Consider the following 18170-nt stretch of genomic DNA (forward strand, 5'->3'; position numbering starts at 1 on the left):
CTTCTCCCTTTGTCCTTCTCTCTTCAGTTCTCTTTTTCTTTTTCTCTCTTTCCCTCTCTTGATTTTTCCACTCACCAAAGAAGAAAGTCACTTCCTCTTTTTAGTTGTTTCCAAGAAACCCAAATAAGAGGGTTTCTATCTTTGCCTATTGCCTTCCCACCCAAGCCACCTACGGTGGGTGGGAAATAAGGCAACTTTCCAACAATCTCCACCTTGGCTTATCTCCCAGCCACCTGAAGATTTTCCGTTGATGTCTCCACCGGTTCACTATTACCGCAAACCACCATTGGCCTTCTAAAGTACCAGCTGCACACCCTCGAATCACCTTGGTTCTGACTCCTCCCGATTCGATCAACATGGCCAATGCACATGTGTAGCTGCCAACCCGTTGACTCACCTAGTCAACCTTGGAGAAGGATCTCGATCCATCCTCCCCAACGCAGGTACTGTCATCCTCTCACCATCATCTGCAACCTGGAAACCTGTCTCTGCACCAACTGTGAAAGAGACCATATGCGTGTGCACGCCATTACCCTGTTTTCATCTAGCCATCGAGATCTTAGGAACACTAGTCACCGTGTCCCCAATCAGACGATATAATCCACCACACTTCTCTCCTTTCATCAGAACCATACAACCGCGTGTGATTTTCATGGCTCCACCTGCAGCTGAAATCCTGCAACCTCTGGAGTCCAACAGGCCAAGAGACACTAGATTCATTCGCATCTTTGGGACATACGTCACACCACCCAAAGTACGAACCACTCCATCAAACATCTTGATCTTCACCATCCCAACTCCTGTGACGTCACAAGTAGACCCATCACCCAAGGACACTACACATGCCCTTGTCTCTTGGAACGTATCAAAATATTCCTTCCTGGAGCATACATGAACAGAGCAACCTAAATCTAGAATCTACTCATCATGAGAAGTGTGATTACCCGAGGAGACTGTGATAACGTCTCCAAATACTTCGCTCTGTTCTCCCGCCACCACAGCATTCGTAGCACCATTGTCCACCCGGTCAGCTCGCTTTGGACAATCTCGCTTAATGTGGGCCATATTCCTTGCAATGGTAACATTGTACACCCTTTCCGCCGACTCTGGATCTTGACCTGCCTTTTCCTGATCCCCTGTCATACGACCTTCCTCTTTGATTCCCACCATAAACAACCAACCCATGCTCTTTACTTGCACCAAGAACATGTTTCTTCCGCATCTCATTCACTAAGAGCGACGCCGTGACTTCCTCCAACTTTATCGTATCCTTACCATACAATAAATTCATCACCAGGTTGTCATACGAATCAGGAAGAGAAGTAAGAAGCAAAAGGGCATTGTCTTCTTCCTTCAACTTTTCGTCAACCTTGTGGAGCTGATCCACAAGCCCGTTGAACACTGTGATGTGTTCCAGAAGATCCTCGCCTTCCTGCATCTTCAACCCGTACAATTGCCGCTTCAGATACAACCGGTTGGCCAAGCTTTTTGACATGTAAAGCTTTTCCAACTTCTCCCATAATTTAGGCGCATCTTCTTCTTCCATAACGTTAAACATAACGCTATCTGTCAGACATAGTCGAATTGTGCTGACCGCCTTCGACTCTATGTCTTCCCACTCGGCACCCGTCATCTTCTCCGGCTTTCCATCATTTCCCTTCAACGCCTTAGCCAAGCCCTGTTGAACTAGGATGTCCTTCACCCTCAACTGCCATAGGGTGAAACTGCCATTTTCGTCAAATCTGTCGATGTTGAACTAAGTAGAACTCGATTTTACCGCCATCTCAGATTACTTCGCACTTCTCGGTGTAACGCTCCACCTCGAACAAGAATCTTCTTTGACAATCTTTCCACCCCAAAAAATCACTCTAACCGCGATCCAATCACAACACCCACGATCACTCCACCCAGCCTCGACGATCGCTCCACCTGAGCTCTGATACCACTTGTTGAGAAAATCCGCCGGGCAATCCGATCCGATCGTGCACAAGTATAACGGAAAAGTAAAATAAACAAGCAAATCAAGTCACAAGATGAACACCAAGATTTTACGTGGTTCGGCAAAGCCTACTCGATGGGCGAGAAACACGATCTTCCACTATGAGAAAAAACAATATATAAGGATTACAATGGATTAATCACAAACCCACAAACCCGCAACCCTTTCCTTGCTTCTCAAACCTAAGATCGTACCCAAGAGAATACCCCAAGAAGAAAACTCTCTATTCTTCTTTTTCTCCCTTTGTCTCTCTCTCTCTCTCTCTCTTCACTTCTCTTTTTCTTCTCTTTTTCTTTTTCTCTTTCCCTCTCTTGATTTTTCCACTCACCAAAGAAGAAAGCCACTTCCTCTTTTTAGTTGTTTCTAAGAAACCCAAATAAGAGGGTTTCTATCTTTGCCTCTTGCCTTCCCACGCAAGCCACCTACGGTGGGTGGGAAATAAGGCAACTTTCCAACAATTTTCAACTCTTCTTTGGTCCACCTCTTACGTGTTTGTGCATTGGTTCCACCCCCAACATAGACAAAACTGCCACTAACATGATTGATCCTCTGTTTGCCTATTAATTTTTTTAACTCTCTACAATATAAAACAGCCATAACATCTTTTCTGCATTCAATCAGTAGAATTGGTTTTGAGTTGCTCGACCTCACTGGGTTATTTCACACATGTATAGACAATGAAACAGAGTCGATGATTGGTTTGAGAATAAAGGCATAACCAGCTCGGTGACACAATCTTTCCTGGTCTGAATTCTGACTATGAAGAATGATAGCTACACTGAGAAAAAGTACCATGTCATCTTCACAGTTTTTGTTTGTAAAACTAAAAACCTTATGGTCAGACCACTTTGGATCTTTGGCCATCAAAATCATAGAAAAAATTAGCTTAATAGAGTGCAAGAGAGGTAGCGTTAATCGTAGAAGTCAGTTCCCCCTAAAACTTTTCAGGTGAGGGCGTGAGGTATCCTTCTCGAATGCTTTAACTTAAGTGAGAAGCGCGCAGAAGACTCCTCTCCCCTTGTACTCTTTATGGCGGATGGAAAACCTCCACTCTTTCATGTGAAAAAGAGGACTTGCTCTCCGTGCTCTCCAAAAAACACACACACACACATAGAGAGAGAGAGAGAGAGAGAGAGAGAGAGAGAGAGAGAGAGCATGTGTGATTTTCATTCATGAGAGTATGGGAAGAGGGATCCATGGCCTATTTATATTTGATATGCAGGAGCTTCCATCAAGCTTCTTGCTTTTCAAAATTAGCCTCTATGCTTAGCAATGGCCAAGTTAGTCATATGTTGCCTTCTACCTTTATGCCAATGAAAGAATGTTGCTGTGTTGAGAATGGCACATGACCATTGTTTCCATAGAATGGCTCACGCCAAGGCCACCTATGAATGCTAACATTCTAACAATCTCCCACTTGGCCGGTGTGGGCTTGCATACTTTATGTGTAATAGTTTTTTTAACTATTCCGTTCAGTGAAGACAAAAGCAACAAATTATGTAATCATTGGATTAATTCTATCCAATAATCTCCCCATGTCCACAGAACCAGTATCATCACCAACATGAATATAGTTAACCTTATGGTCCACATTATGTCTTTTACAGACATTTTTCTTCTTTTATAACATCCATTTATGTGCACAAATCTAATATTGGAATAGCAGATAAAATAAAATTTTTGAATCAATTAAAACATAATGTGATCACAACACAATTGTGTGAACCTTCATGCAGACTCCCACAAAGCCTACTAGTAAGCTTTGTCCACCGATCTTATGCATGCAATATGCTCTTTAATAAGCTTGAGTGACAATCCTTTGGTCGTTGAGTCTACCAACACAAGTGCGGTGCATATGCATTCCACAGACATTGTAAGATTCTGAACAATATTTCCTGGCAACAATCATGTCAAAATACAATGACACCTTACTCAATTTGTTATTCTTGGAAAGAAAATACCGTAATGGAATTATCACAATAAATTCTCAGTGACTTGTTGACAATTTCACCAACTTAATATCATAAGACTAAAGTCCGCAATCACAAGGCATAACACAAGGCCTTGAAACAAACAATGAGCTCTGTTTCTTTGGTGAAAGTAATCTTCAGTACCCACGTTTGATGCTCTTCTATTATAGAGAACTTCTGTAAATATAAAACATTTCTTGATGTGAATCTTCTAGGTGTCTTGACAACTATAAAAGTCGGATCAGATTACCCGATTACCATAAGATTAGGGAGATGATAAATCTGCACCCCCTGTAGGATAATTCGCACCCTTTATAATGTGAATTGTGGCATACTTTAACGCTTTTTGACAGCGAATCACATTAAGAGGGGTGTGAATTATCCTACAGGGTGCGAATTTATCGTCACCCTAAGATTACCTATATAACTGTAGGTGAAACTTCAAGTACCTTGCAACAACACATAACCTTCTCAGCAACTTTTCATTGATGAATGCCAGAAGGATATTGCCACTTTCCAAACTTGCTCACCCCAATGATTCTCAAAATCCCAGGATGAATAGACAAGAACAAACTACATAACGTTTATACGGTAGGCTCTGGTATTGCCACTCCTAAATTTAAGGCACTTCCACCCATGTCAGAGTCCTGTTGGAAACATACTTTTCAATATACATCACAAAATTACATGGGTGGAAGTGCCTAATTTTAGGGGTTCCAACACCAGCCCCCTAAAGTTTGCGGGTAGAAGATCTGTGAAAGAGATCTCATCTAACCCAACCCTGGTTCCACTTACCCGTTAGGCCAAAGGGTTTCATCAATGTTCTAACCCATCTAACCCAACCATATCTACAAGAAAGAATCTGTTGATATTTTGTGGAAAAAATCTCTTGGGCAGTTGCACAAAAAGATGACCCATTTCTTTCAGGTATTAACCCCTACCTCCATAACAGTCTCAAAACCACACATTTTCATGGATTCTCTTCATAATAAATAAAGCTATAAAGATAGAACCCCTTCACCAACCCATCTAAATAATACATGTCAGGCATTTTGTCTTTTCTTTTAAATGTCACTTTTATAAAGAACCCAACGTCATATGACACTCAATTCCCTCCACACACCACCAATCAACCCACACTTCTACCCTTATCATCTTCCTTCCTCCACTCCTATAAAAAGCCCCCAATAGAAACCACCCATTTCATATCTTTTCAAAAGCTTGAACAATCATAGAGAGGAGAGAGTCGAAAGATCTTAGAAGATTTCATGAACCCCAAAAGGCTAAGTGAGATGTTAAGGAAATGGCAAAAACTAGCTACCAAGGGGAAGAAGAGAAACAAAGGGCATTTTGTTGTTTACACCAAAGAAGGCAAAAGGTTTGTTGTCCCTTTGTATTATTTGAACCATCCAATTTTCCGGGTACTGTTGGAGATGGCAGAGGAGGAGTTTGGTTCTATGGTTCATGGGCCTCTCAAAGTGCCATGTGAGGAAAAGCTCATGGACTACATTGTCTCTTTGCTAAAGAGGAATCCACCTGATGAAGTGCACAAAGCACTTGTTTCCATCACCACATGTAAAGGGGGTTCCATTTCTTCCTTTTCTTCATTTTTTCCCTCTTTTCATGCCTACAATCAGGGGCATGGAACCATGGTTTTGTAAGGTGTTTTGAGAGTTTTTTGGCCCCTTTTGCTTGGAGTTTTAGCGGTTGCAAAAGGACCTTCTGTAAATAGAAATGCATTTTTAAGGGAAGACAACTTTTGTTTAGTTGGAAATTGTGCAAATTTGCCACTTATTCAATTTGATGAAGTTGTCCCTGATTCAAATGCGCCATTTTTTAGTAAAATCCTTTGGTTTAAACTGAGTAAACTCAGCAAACATTATACAGGTCAGACTAATAAACAAATTTTTTTTTTTTTTATGCCATAGGGTATCCCCACCCCACTTCGTGGGGCGGGACTAGTCCCTAGGGATGCACGCAGGCACTCGGTAGACCACGCGCATCAGTTGAACAAGGGGGGATTCGAACGCTTGTCACTGGGGAGCATACCCATGACTTTACGCCAAAGAGCCACACCCTCCCGAGTTTGACTAATAAACAATTGAGGTTGTAAAGAAAGATTAAATGCTGTGATTTTTCAAAACTCCTTTGAAAAAACGCCTTCAAATGCAGACGAGTTTGACGAATAATTGTGCGATTTGTGTAGAAAGACGAAATTTCCACCTTATTTGCCACTATTTCTTTTCTTCTCTTTTTTTATTTTTTCGTAGGTAAGCTGGCTTTCGGCAAGGACCCTACCGGTTTATTAAATGAAAAGAAAGATGATACATTTAAGAGTGGAAATCATCATCCCTATCCTTGAGACACTAGATAGGAAAAACAAAAGGACTAAATAATCCAAGAAAGGCAGTTTCTCAAAAAAAAAAAACTAATCCAAGAAAGACAACAAGAACTTGGTGCCCCTAACTTTTCATGGAGGTCTATCATCTTCAAATTCAATTTCCTGATTCTCTGGCTCTTCCTCAACTTCTGATTATTTATTCTTCGTACTTTGTCCTCTGACTCTAGTGGTTTGTAATAAGACTCTAGTGGTTTGTCCTCAGTGGGAGGAGTGCTATCATCACTCGCTAACATTTCCATCGCCCTTTTGTCTGTCTTTTCTTGAAAATTACCTCATCTTTTCTCTAGGGAGAGATAATTAAAAGGGGCTTGAAATGTAGATATTTTTTTTGTGAAAAAATATACAAAAAGGAATGGAAATGATGCAGAGGGGGTAGTGGAAACATCATTTCCCATTGAAATAATATTAGATGCAAATAAATAAGGGCCAAATCTTGTGTCATCCAAAGAGTCCCTTAATTCAACTATTTCTATTCTAATATCTTGTCTTAGATAAAATCACGAGGATAAGAAATCCTTTTTAGCTGACCATATTTTTCTATCTTTTCCAAACAACAAAAACCTTTCCCATTTCTTCTCTTCTTCTTTTTTGAACATGATTAATCTTCTTCCAGACACTAATGACGGAAATACTAGTCATGCCATTACTTATTTCCCATTTTTAGTAGGATGTTCATCTTAGATCACATCTTATATATTACAGAGTTTACATAAGTTATGACCTTCTGGAGATTAATTCATCAATTATTTCAAGGAGGTTTGGAAAGTATATAAGCTTAAAACTTGTCTACATTCTTGAAATTTTAGAGCAATTATCAAGGAAAATCATGATATGCTGCAATAACCAAGTCGACTCGCTGAGTCAGTGTCACAGTGAATGAGTCGAGTTGTGGTCGGTGCAAAGTGAAGACACCTTTGAAATGGAATCCAAAACATGGCTAGGTGATTAGTTTCAGGGGCTTAAAAACATTACAAGATTACATTTAATGAGAAAGAAATGTATCTTAGAGTATAAACAAATGGGTTGAATAGGATAAACCTTTGTCTTGTTCGCATTTGTGATACATTGTTGGAGCAAAATACAGAACAAACTTATCAGGTACACATTACATCAGGAAGAGTAAGACAGCTGAGAAACAAAGCCCAGCCAACATGGATGACTGACTATGTTCCTAAGTAGATGGAAGCTTATTCAAGAAGAAAAGATTGTGGATGTTAGTTAGTTAGTGTCTGTTGTAACCAGAGTTAGTTAACAGTTGTAATCAGTTTAGTATAAAGACATGTTCTGTAATTGAAGAGGGTAATAAAGATTTTTTTTTTCTGTCATTACTTCTTTTCTTTCTTCTTCTTATCAGAACTCTCTGGAAAACAGAGTAATATCAGAATTCTGATACCAAGAAGTACCAATTTGCTATAATAGAAAGAAAAACCATTCTTGTTTCTATTTTCTTCACTTCATTTATTCATGAAAGAAATACAGTGAGTCCTTTTGTAACCCATCACTGCAAAACATGCAGATGTCCAATAAGGCTTAGACTCAGAAGGTTTAGAAAACCCCTACAAAAATTTACACTTCAAGATCTCAAGATTAATATAGATTTCTTAAATATTCTTCACTTTTTTAGGCTTGAGCTAAACCAATCCAGTGCCTATAAGAAGGTTTACAATGAGACAGATAATGTGTGACATTACATGCCTATATGAGTGAGACACTTGATGGGAATACGATTATTCACCTTACATTTACAAAATTGGAGATCCCAACAACAAATACATGAGATCCCACCATACATAGGGAGATAAAGGGCAAGTCACCTCAGAAAATACCTCCGGCTCCACTACGCCTATCCTTTTATTTCAAAACGTTCTATAAAAGAAGCCCAAGTGAAATCTACTAGGAAATGAAATCCCTAATATGATACCTCACTCTACACAAATATAGAACATCAAAGCTTGGAAGTAGCCAACTTAATGAGATCCTTCCTCAGTATCTTGCCAGATGGGTTCTTTGGGATGGAACCCACAAACGCTACACGTCGAATTCTCTTGTATGGGGCCACCTATTCAGTCACAATTCATTACAAAACAAACATTAGAATTGATAAAAGATGAGAACAAGGGTACTCTTAAAACATGGTTGTGCTGATATCACTTCCCTTAATCTAATATGGATTAGTTCCAAATTGTAATTAATCTTCTAATCTAACAAAGATTTGGAGGCTCCACTAGGATAATAATCTATTTAATAACGCACCTGGGTGGCTACATAATCCATGATTTGACTGTCAGACAAGTTGCTGCTTTCTTTCCGCACCACATATGCCATAGGATATTGTCCTACCTCCTTGTCCGGGTATCTGTGGGCCCACACAAATAATTTCAAAAATCCTCACACCTTTACAACCTAAGAGGTGTGTCATTACTAATTACCATAAAAATTAAAAGAATGAGAACTCACGGGATCACGGCAGCATCTGAGATTTCGGGATGAGAAAGCAATAACGCCTCTAGCTCAGCCGGAGCAACCTGCGAAAATAAAATAAAAAAATGACCCAAAAACTGCTATTAGCATCCCACTGTTTTGATACAGACACCCCTTTTTTCTACTCTAAATATGAAAAAAACTCTACCTGATACCCTTTGTATTTGATGAGCTCCTTCAGTCTATCCACCACAAAAATAAACCCATCTTCGTCTATGTAACAAATATCTCCCGTTCTCAGCCACCCCTCCGAATCCAACGTTGACGTTGTAGCTTCAGGATTGCTAAAATAACCTACAAAAATAAAAATTACTGAAAAGCCCTCAGAAGATTCACTTCCAACCCAAAAGGTTGAAGGCCAGTATGGTCATTAGATTTTTATACCAGTATAGTCCATTATTTTAAAGTACCATATGATGATCCACACCGTCCATTTGATAGGCCACAACGTAAATAGGCTATGGAAGGGGTCATCCTGTAGAAATAACTTTTGGGCCACAACATATTTGCGTTTTTGCCCCATCAAATGGATGGTTTAGATCATCCTATTGTGTGACCCCGTACGGTACTTATTTAAAAATACTGGACTATACAGAATTTTATACTGTGCCAGTCCTTATAGTACCTTATTTTTCAAACAGTACTGTTCGGACCACACTATAGGATGATCCAAACCGTCCATATGATGGGCCATAAGGTAAATAGGTTGTGCCCAAGAAATCATTTCCAAAGGATATGATCCTAGCCGTCCTATCTACTGATAAACTGCATATTCGAAAATTCTATAGATTGGAGGGCTAGGATCATCCTATGGAAATGATTTTTTGGGCACAACCTATTTACGTTATGGCCCATCATATGGACGGTTTGGATCTTCCCTACAGCACTTTTGAAAAATAGTAGGACGATAAGCGCTTACACCATATAAAATCTCATAATATCTCATGGTCAATCATTATGTCTCATCCTAACTTTACCTTTCATGACACAGGGCCCACGTAGCCAAAGCTCGCCGGTACGGTTCACCGGCAAAGTCTCTCCGGTCTCCGGGTCAACAATCTTCGCCTCCATATTCGGCGACAGCATCCCAGCCGTACCATACCTCTTACTTTCCTCCAGCGAGTCAGTGGACGCTCCAATCCCAGTCGACTCAGTGAGTCCATACCCCTGAAGAATCGTCACCTTAGGATACTTAACCAAAAACCCTTCAATCACTTCCTTACTCAAAGGGGCCCCACCAGATAAAACCCATTCCAAAGACTTCAAATCATACTTCGCCTGTAACGCATCGGCATTATTAATCATCGCAACAAGTATCGGCGGCACGAGAGGTAGGTACGTGGCCCGATACGTAGCAATGGATGAGAACATCTCGTCCATCTCGAATTTGGAGAGAACCACGATCGTTGATCCAGAACCCAACAGCCCAGATGCGAACGCTGCTAAGCCGTAGATGTGAAACATAGGAACGGTGCAGATGAATGTTTGTTTCCCATCTTCGAGTCGGAATCGGCTGAGAATCGTTTGAACCATAGCAATCAGATTCCGGTGAGATGAGACCACCCCCTTGCTCAACCCGGTGGTCCCAGACGAGTAGAGCAGAGTCGCTGTATCATCCTGTCTGACTCGGTCTCTGACTCGGTCTTGACTCGGTTTTTGTTTCATCATTTCTTGTACGGAAGATACGACTTTGACTCGGTGGGGTGGGTTATTTTCGGTTTTCTGATCTGGGTTTTGTATAAGAATGATAGGGAGATTGGGGCTTGCTGTAGCGAGTTTGGGGATGAGAGACTGAGTCGTGAAGGCGAGGACCGGCTTTGAATCGGCGATTTGTTTGGCGATTTCCTGAGGGGTATTGAGAGGGTTAGTGGTGGTAATTATGGCGCCTAAAGACATGACAGAGAGGAAAATGATGGGGAAATAGATGGAGTTTGGGGAGAGGAGGAGGATGACGTGGCCTTTTCTGATGCCGAGATTGGAGAGAGATGTGGAGACAGAATCGACGGCTCTCCATAGATCGGGGAAGGTGAAGTGGCGGCCTGTGGAGGCGTCGATGAGTGCGATCTTTCCAGCGTGGGGCCGAGAAGAGATGAAGGTGGTTATATCAAGATACTCGTCTGAAGGTAAAGGAATGGGTTTTCTCTTGCTGTAGAAAACGGAATTCGACTTGCAGAAACCGCTTCTGGTATCGATCGTCGTGCTAACGTGCGCCATGGGTTAAGGTATGAAGTCTTTTGCTGTGATTTGTTCTCTCTCTCTGATTTTTGGCGAGTCTTTTATGAAGCTGGGAAGATAAGGTAAATTACGAAACTAGGTCTGATTTTCATTGGGAATGAATGAAGATTGGAAAGGAAGACTATGGTTGGACTCATAGGGGTATTTTGGTCATAGTGTGTTAGAAGGATGGACGGTTTGAATGCAGGTTTTCCACATGTGGTACGTCTTGTGGAGTCAGAGTGGTGGAAGAACCTTTCTTTATAGGTGAGGATAAATCCGCACCCCTTTAGGATAATTCGCATCACTTGAGTGTGAATTATGGCAGACTTTAACGTGTTTGCATGCTCAAGGGGTGCGAATTATCCTACAGTGGGTCTGAATTTATCATCGCCCTTCTTTCTTCGTTTCGAAAGATACATAGAATTCTTCTGTCGTCTATGTAATATTTTTTTTCGGTAAATGATGTGGTCAAACAAATGGAGGCATATGCAATGGTCTTGATGCGCCTACCGGAGAGGAATTATGCATCCTCTACTCTAATGCTCAAGGTGGGATAACCAAATGATTCAACGGCTAGGATGAAATCCATTGAGAAGTCTTGGTGGTCTACTAGTAGTTTATGGAATAAGTAACATGTGACAAGTCCCATGACTTGCATGTGCCATTAGTGTTAGTTTTGTTAGGTACAATTCAATTGTACAAGGATACTTATAAAGCTTTTTCGTCCTCATTTTAACTAGGTTTTGAATTTGAATTCTTGGAATTGGATCCAGGATTTTTCTTGAAGGTAATTTTATGCTCGTGCAAAGATTTAATGTTGGCTTTTATCTTGAGAAGAAGGGAGTTGCAAGCAAGTTACTTTTCTCTCTAATTTTTTTCTCTTCTTCTTGTCTGAATGCAAGGATTCATTGTAATCTGAAGATCTTGTCTCCACGTACGATTCAACATGGATGTTGGGTTTCCACATGAAAGTAAAAGATCCCACATCGGTAAAGTAAAAGATGTGGATGGGCTTTATTAGGACTTGGGCACCCTCCCCTTAACGGCTAGCTTTTAAGGGTGAGTTCTACCTGGGTCCCAAGGAGTGGTATTAGAGCCGGGGCGTGGTAACCCCGGTTTAGCTTACGATGATGGAAATATCCCTTGGGGAAGATCTCGGTAACCCGGTGTGCCTCCGAGGACGGAAAAAAACACTCGGGAAAGATCTCGGTAACCCCGGTGTGCCTACGTTGCACCCGCGTGGATGGGCGAGATTGTTCACGGTGCTTCCATGAAAGCAAAGATCCACATCGGATAGGTGAATGGATGCGGATGCGGTTATAAGGATTTGGGCACCCTCCCCTTAACAGAAATTGTTCACGGTGCTTCCATGAAAGCAAAGATCCACATCGGATAGGTGAATGGACGTGGATGCGGTTATAATAAGGATTTGGACACCCTCCCCTTAACGGCTAGCTTTTGAGGGTGAATTATGTTGGGTATATAATATAACCCATGTATGTTCTAATATAAGCCCAATAAGATAATGGACCGGTATAGTGGGCCTATTTGGGCTAGAACCCACTAACCTATTAAAACCCTAGTGTATCTAATATATATAGGGGCTGGAGGCAACAAACTTGGTATTTCAAATTAGATACCTTGGGTGTAATGCTTCAAGCAACCTCTTGCTTGACCTAATTACTCTAACAATCTTGAAGCATTATGAATCCTAATTTTTTATTCGTTTGATTAAGAAGCCTCTATCTCTCGGATTGGATTCACGTTTCACACAGAAACAAAATCGAATTGACATGGGTTTCTTCCATTGGTTTTTGGCGTGAATTTCTCCCCTCTTTCGGCTTTGGACGTGGGTTTCAAGATTGGCCGTGGGTTTTCTTCCCTCCAAGTTTGGATCATGGGTTATTTCACTCGTTGGAATCAAGACCAAGAAGAGGTCGATAGCCTCTTTCTCTCTCGTATACCCCATCACGTATTCACACTGTTTTGGGAATTGAATTTTAAAGGGGGTTAGTCTCTCTCACATGGTCGGTGCAATTGGACACAGGCCATAGCCGAATTCAATTTTTCGTTTATTAGAGGGGACCAACGAATTAGATTCACGTTTGTGGGTTCAAGAAAGATAACCAAACGTGGGTTTTGCAACGTGCTTTTCACCCAACAGAGAAGGCAAAAAGGTAATCGATTGTTTTGAATTGGGAAACCCTTGCTATTGTTCGGTGGTGGATCTCTGCAAAACCACCGTTGGAATTCTTGGTCTCTTTCAACACAAAAAGAGGACATCTGTTGCTCTTTTTTTTTTTCCTCTTGAAGCCTGGTAGAACTTCAGCCATAGTTGGGCAGATCATGGTGGAAATAAAGACACCACAATTTCAAGGGTCTTTTGGGGGTCGATTTGAGCGTGGGTGTATTCTTCCACAGATCCAATTTGGCCGTGGTTTTGCCTTCCTCAAAACTTGTTTGGGCGTGGGTTTCAATCCCACAGAAATCAATTGGTTTTTCGGATTTTTGCCTGTGGGTTTCTTTTTTTTTTCTTCACCTCAGAATAGAAACGAGGGTTTCTTTCATCTTGGAACAGACATCTTGAAAGAAATCTGTTGGATCGTTGGGGGTTTCTCTCGGATTCTTAATCGGCGAGAGCTTCAGATTCCTTGGCCAGCTGCCGGCTCCAACTTATTTGCAACCCTAAACTCTTGTGGAGCGCAATTATCTCTCTTTCTCTACAAGAGATTGGTGTTTTGGCAAGCCGGTTCCACTGGTTGTGGAAACAAGGGCTGAGATTTGGGGGGTTTTTTGACTCATCATGGGCTCTATCTTGTTGCCCGTAACCTCTCTGCTCCAAAGGGCTGAACTTGTGGAAGTTCGTTGTGGTCGAAATTTTTTTTGGTGATGGACGGCGAAATTTTGGAATCCAATTGTTGGAGCCAAATCCCCTTGGTGGATTGATCTATTGGAGCTATTTGGTTCGAACCAGAGATATTTGTCACCTGTTTGGACAGGATACCTATGCGCTATATCAGCTGTGTGCGATATCACCTTTTGGGATATTTTGTGCCTAAGAGGATTTTATGCGATATTTGGCGCACAAGAGCGAGAAATCAGTTTGTGTAATTGTTTTTGCGATTTGGAAACTGATTTATGCGAGAAACCTGTAACCGTTGATTGATTCACTCATCTCGCAAGAGTAATTACAGCTAGTTCCAAGTGGTCTTGTAAGCTGGTTCTTGTGGATCTTCTCAGACATAATTGGTATGAGACAGTAGGACGAGAAATCTGTTTTTCAGAAATTGCTGTCAACTGATGCAAGCCGCCGGCTTCTAACTGGTTACCTTCGCGGCATTTGTGGCCGGTTTTTTTGAACTAGTTTTCTCAGACTTTACAACTGGTTCAGTTTGTGAAACTGGTTTTAGACCAGTTCTCTACAACCAGTTTTGTTGACAGTTTGGGTTCTTTTGAATCTGTTTGGTTCGCCACCAGTTCTTGCATGAGCCTAAATGCCTCGGGTTTGGCCTTGGCTGTTTCTTTATTCTCTGGTTCACCCCCTGTAAATCCCAATATTTGTCAGTTGGGTTTGGGTTATTACCTTGGTGGTTATCTGTTGCTGAAGGGTTTCACCTTGGCTGTTGGATTTGGTACGCGATTTGGTTCACCCATTTGGCTTCGGCTTTCGCGATACACAAATCAGGTGCACTCTTTCCATATTTACTTTTGTAGTTAGCCTAAAATGGAAAAGACTACTATTCCCTTTGAGATGGTCAAACTTCAATCCTTTGGTGGATCTGAGTTTAATTCATGGAAGTGAAAGACTCAATTCGGTCTAAAACATATGAATTGTTTTTACACCTTTTTGAGTACCTTTGCTGACACGAATGAAGAAGTTGATGAATCTCAATGGCATTCTTTTAAAATGAAATGTATAGGAAAAAGGTGCAAATGGGACTGGATGATCTCAAACGATTCATTCGAATCGAAAATGAGACTCGAGCTAGGAATAACTTGGAGATGGTTAGACAGCAACAGTCTACTGCTAACGCGGTAACAAGTCCCAAGAAATTTCCTTGAAAATCCAAGTCACCTAAAAGTGACAATCCTAAGTTGGAGGCCAAAAAGCCTATCTTCCAGAAAAGAAGGGCAAGCGCCACAACTGTGGAAAATGTGATCACTTTGCGGCAGATTGTAGGCTACCAAACCAGTCTAAATCTGACACACCACAAAAGGAAGCTCATATGATGGTGGGTAAGACTGAGCCTAAGAGTTTTGTTGCTATGTTGGGCAACGGTAAGGCCAGTCCTTCTTTAGATTGGTGGTTAGATACAGGAGCCACTTGTTGCCACGAAAGAGACCGTTACAGTGGCTAGTGGAGCAGAGGCAGAGATTACTCACACTGGTACTGCGAACTCGGTTCTTTCTTCAGGACAAATACTAACTTTAAAAATTGTTAAAGTAGTTCTTGCTCTTCAAAAGAATTTAATTTTTATTAGTCTTTTAGACTATGCTGGCATATGTACTTCATTTATGTGTGGTAGAGTAACTTTAATTGTTAACTCATACTATTTTGATTGGGCGTATTTGATAGATGGTATGTTTGATTTGAGTTTAGATAATGAGACTGTTAGTTAGGATAGTTCATCGTTAATTGCTCCTAAGTTGTTACACAACCGATTGGGACATGTGCACTATCAGAAAATGGTCTAATTTACTAATACTCATAAGAAACCATTATATATATATATATATATATATATATCAATTACATTTGACGAGTGTGAGTGTTAGGAGTGATAGAGAAGGAGAAGATACACATTGACAGGGTTCAAGGAATTCTGTGCCTCTCAGGGCGTAATCCTTGAAACTACTGCTCCTCTCTCGCCTCAATCAAATGGCATAGCTGAGTGTAAGAATATGACGTTAACTTAAGTGTTAAACTCAATGTTAATGTCAGCTAGCATGCCTAGTTACATTTGGGGAGAGGCAGCTTTGACTGCAAATCACATCCTAAATCTCTATATGCTCCTCCATGTGATAGAGTACCCAAGAATTTGGTGAGGACTTTATGACCTACCAATTGGAGAATAATCCATCATCCTATCAGGAGGTGATGAGATCTAGGGACTCTATGTTGTGAGCAGAAGCCATTCATGATGAAATGAGCTCTCTGTTAGAAAATCTAACTTGACAGCTAGTCGATTTGCCAAAAGAGGCTAAGACTATGGGCTGTAAGTAGATATTTGTATGTGATTATATAAAGTTTGTTATGGTCTTAAACAAGCACCTAAATTGTGGCATAAATTTTTTTTTGACAAAGTAGTAAAGAGCTTTAGGTTTCTGACAAATTACTAGGATAAATGCCTTTACTATCGTTTTGTGTCAAATAGGGTCATGATTATTTGCTTGTATGTAGATGTTGATTCTTGTTTCCAATCTCTCTCTGTGATGAGTAATGTGAATCTAACATTGGGTAAAGAATTCGACATGAAAAGATCTGGGTGTTGTTAACACCATTCTTGGTATGAAAGTAAGTTTTGAAAGACATGGAATCACCCTTGGCCTAGCCCATTATATGAAAAACTACTTTCCTTTTGAGGATGCAGTGAGTGCAAACCGATTGAGACACCATTTTGATTATACCAAGAAGCTAATCTTTAAGGAAAAGACAGTGTAAGCCAGTTAGATTATTCTAAACTGATAGGTAGTCTCATGTCTGTTTTGTGTTGCACCAGGCCAGACATAGCCTTTATAATTGGCATGCTGAGTCGTTTTACTAGCACTCCTGGCCATGAGCATAGAAATGCCCTTATGAGGCTGATGAGATACCTTTCGTGTCCTCAAGAGTATGCTCTGAACTATGGTGGCCATCCACTTATTGTGGAAGTTTATTCTGATGTATCATGGGGCTCAGAATCAGATGACAGCAAATTTATTGTTGTTGTGTGGAAGTCGAATTGGAACTTTATGTCCTAACTTCAGCTATAGATGAAAGCTAAGGGATAAAGAATCTGATTATGGTTATGGCATTCCACTGACCCGATTAAAGATTAGTTCTTTAGTGGGTTAAGGATTAGTTCCTTATGTGTGTTATGTGATAATCAAGCTACAACAATGGTTGTGAAAAACTCACTCTTTAATGGTAAGAGTAGACATCTTAGGCTGCAACAGGCCATATGCTGAATTATCTCAAGAACACGGGATTATCACTTTGATTGATTCGAAATCGAAGGATAATAGGCCGAAGCTCTCACAACAGGGACTGACCAAAAGATCGAATATTCAAAATTGTGGGGGAGATGGGGTTAAAGACCGTGTAGACATGTCTTAACCTACATCCATGTTATTTTGAATTTTTCGAATCTCCCTTTGTTTTGGCTAAGATAGGCACTTGATATGTTTCGATGATGTTTACAGTTGTTGTATGTCATTCCACATTTGATGACGTGTCCCTTTTTGGGAAAGGTTGTACATTCCAAACTTGATGATACAGCTTAACTCAAATATGGATAAGATGACTGTAACATTCCAAAAAAAAGAAACACGAAATGGTTCTTTGCAAAAGAAACTATTTGGTTTTGTTCTTTATTGAAACTTGACAATTAGGAATGGTTATTTGCAAATGAAGCTGTTTAGGTCTTGTTCTTTATTGAAACTTGACAATGATGCTTATGGTGAGAGTGATACTGATACTTTTTCAGTCATTTTGGAATTGTACTAAGTTCTTCTTCAGGTAGAACTAGATACTTTAGTGTTTTACACAAATGATTGGATTCATTTTTATGAAATTCATATTTGGTAATTCACAGGGATTGGCGAAAAAGGAGGAGCTTGTCTTGATTTGGAGTTTGATGAAGATGACTTACTTAAATCTTCTAAAGTCATAAAGACTATGCTTTTATTTCAGTATGTATATGTAGACACCCCATTTTGACCGTACCCTAATCCCTCCCTGTTTGAGCACAACCCCATCAAATCATTAAATTGGAACCCCAAATTCTACCTTAGAGCAGGTTAGGGTCCCACCGTGTTCTCTGCAAAATTTCTTTGAAATCCGAGTAGTTTTGCCTAATGAGCTAACCAAGACGGTGTGCATAGTGCAAAGGCAGAAGGGGAG

At 40.6% G+C, this 18170-nt stretch overlaps 2 protein-coding genes across 2 annotated transcripts; one reads left to right on the plus strand and one right to left on the minus strand.

Annotated features, from left to right (window-relative positions):
* The first annotated feature begins 5160 nt into the window (after nucleotides 1-5160).
* On the plus strand, nucleotides 5161-5735 carry LOC143886607 (SAUR-like auxin-responsive protein family). Its single transcript, XM_077390655.1, has one exon. The coding sequence runs from the start codon at nucleotides 5238-5240 to the stop codon at nucleotides 5628-5630; it is 393 nt and encodes a 130-aa protein (XP_077246770.1). The 5' UTR covers nucleotides 5161-5237; the 3' UTR covers nucleotides 5631-5735.
* Nucleotides 5736-8036: 2301 nt separating this feature from the next.
* Nucleotides 8037-11180, minus strand: LOC143886606 (putative CoA ligase CCL5). Its single transcript, XM_077390654.1, has 5 exons — nucleotides 9829-11180; nucleotides 9000-9145; nucleotides 8828-8895; nucleotides 8624-8726; nucleotides 8037-8429 (listed from the first exon to the last, which is right to left on the minus strand). Exons 1-5 carry the CDS (start codon nucleotides 11063-11065, stop codon nucleotides 8316-8318), a joined length of 1668 nt encoding a protein of 555 aa, XP_077246769.1. The 5' UTR covers nucleotides 11066-11180; the 3' UTR covers nucleotides 8037-8315.
* Nucleotides 11181-18170: the final 6990 nt, after the last annotated feature.

This window comes from Tasmannia lanceolata, unplaced genomic scaffold (assembly GCF_043159265.1).
Source record: "Tasmannia lanceolata isolate RefF3 unplaced genomic scaffold, GAP_Taslan_0.1 ptg000011l, whole genome shotgun sequence".
NCBI classification, from domain to species: Eukaryota; Viridiplantae; Streptophyta; class Magnoliopsida; order Canellales; family Winteraceae; genus Tasmannia; species Tasmannia lanceolata.

Coding starts and splice junctions, on each gene's coding strand:
- LOC143886607 (XM_077390655.1), top strand. CDS start 5,238: ATGAACCCCAAAAGGCTAAGTGAGATGTTAAGGAAATGGCAAAAACTA.
- LOC143886606 (XM_077390654.1), bottom strand. CDS start 11,065: ATGGCGCACGTTAGCACGACGATCGATACCAGAAGCGGTTTCTGCAAG. Junction 8,896..8,999: donor TCAAATACAAAGGGTATCAG/GTAGAGTTTTTT, acceptor TTATTTTCGCAG/GTTGCTCCGGCTGAGCTAGA. Junction 8,430..8,623: donor TGGATTATGTAGCCACCCAG/GTGCGTTATTAA, acceptor GTGACTGAATAG/GTGGCCCCATACAAGAGAAT.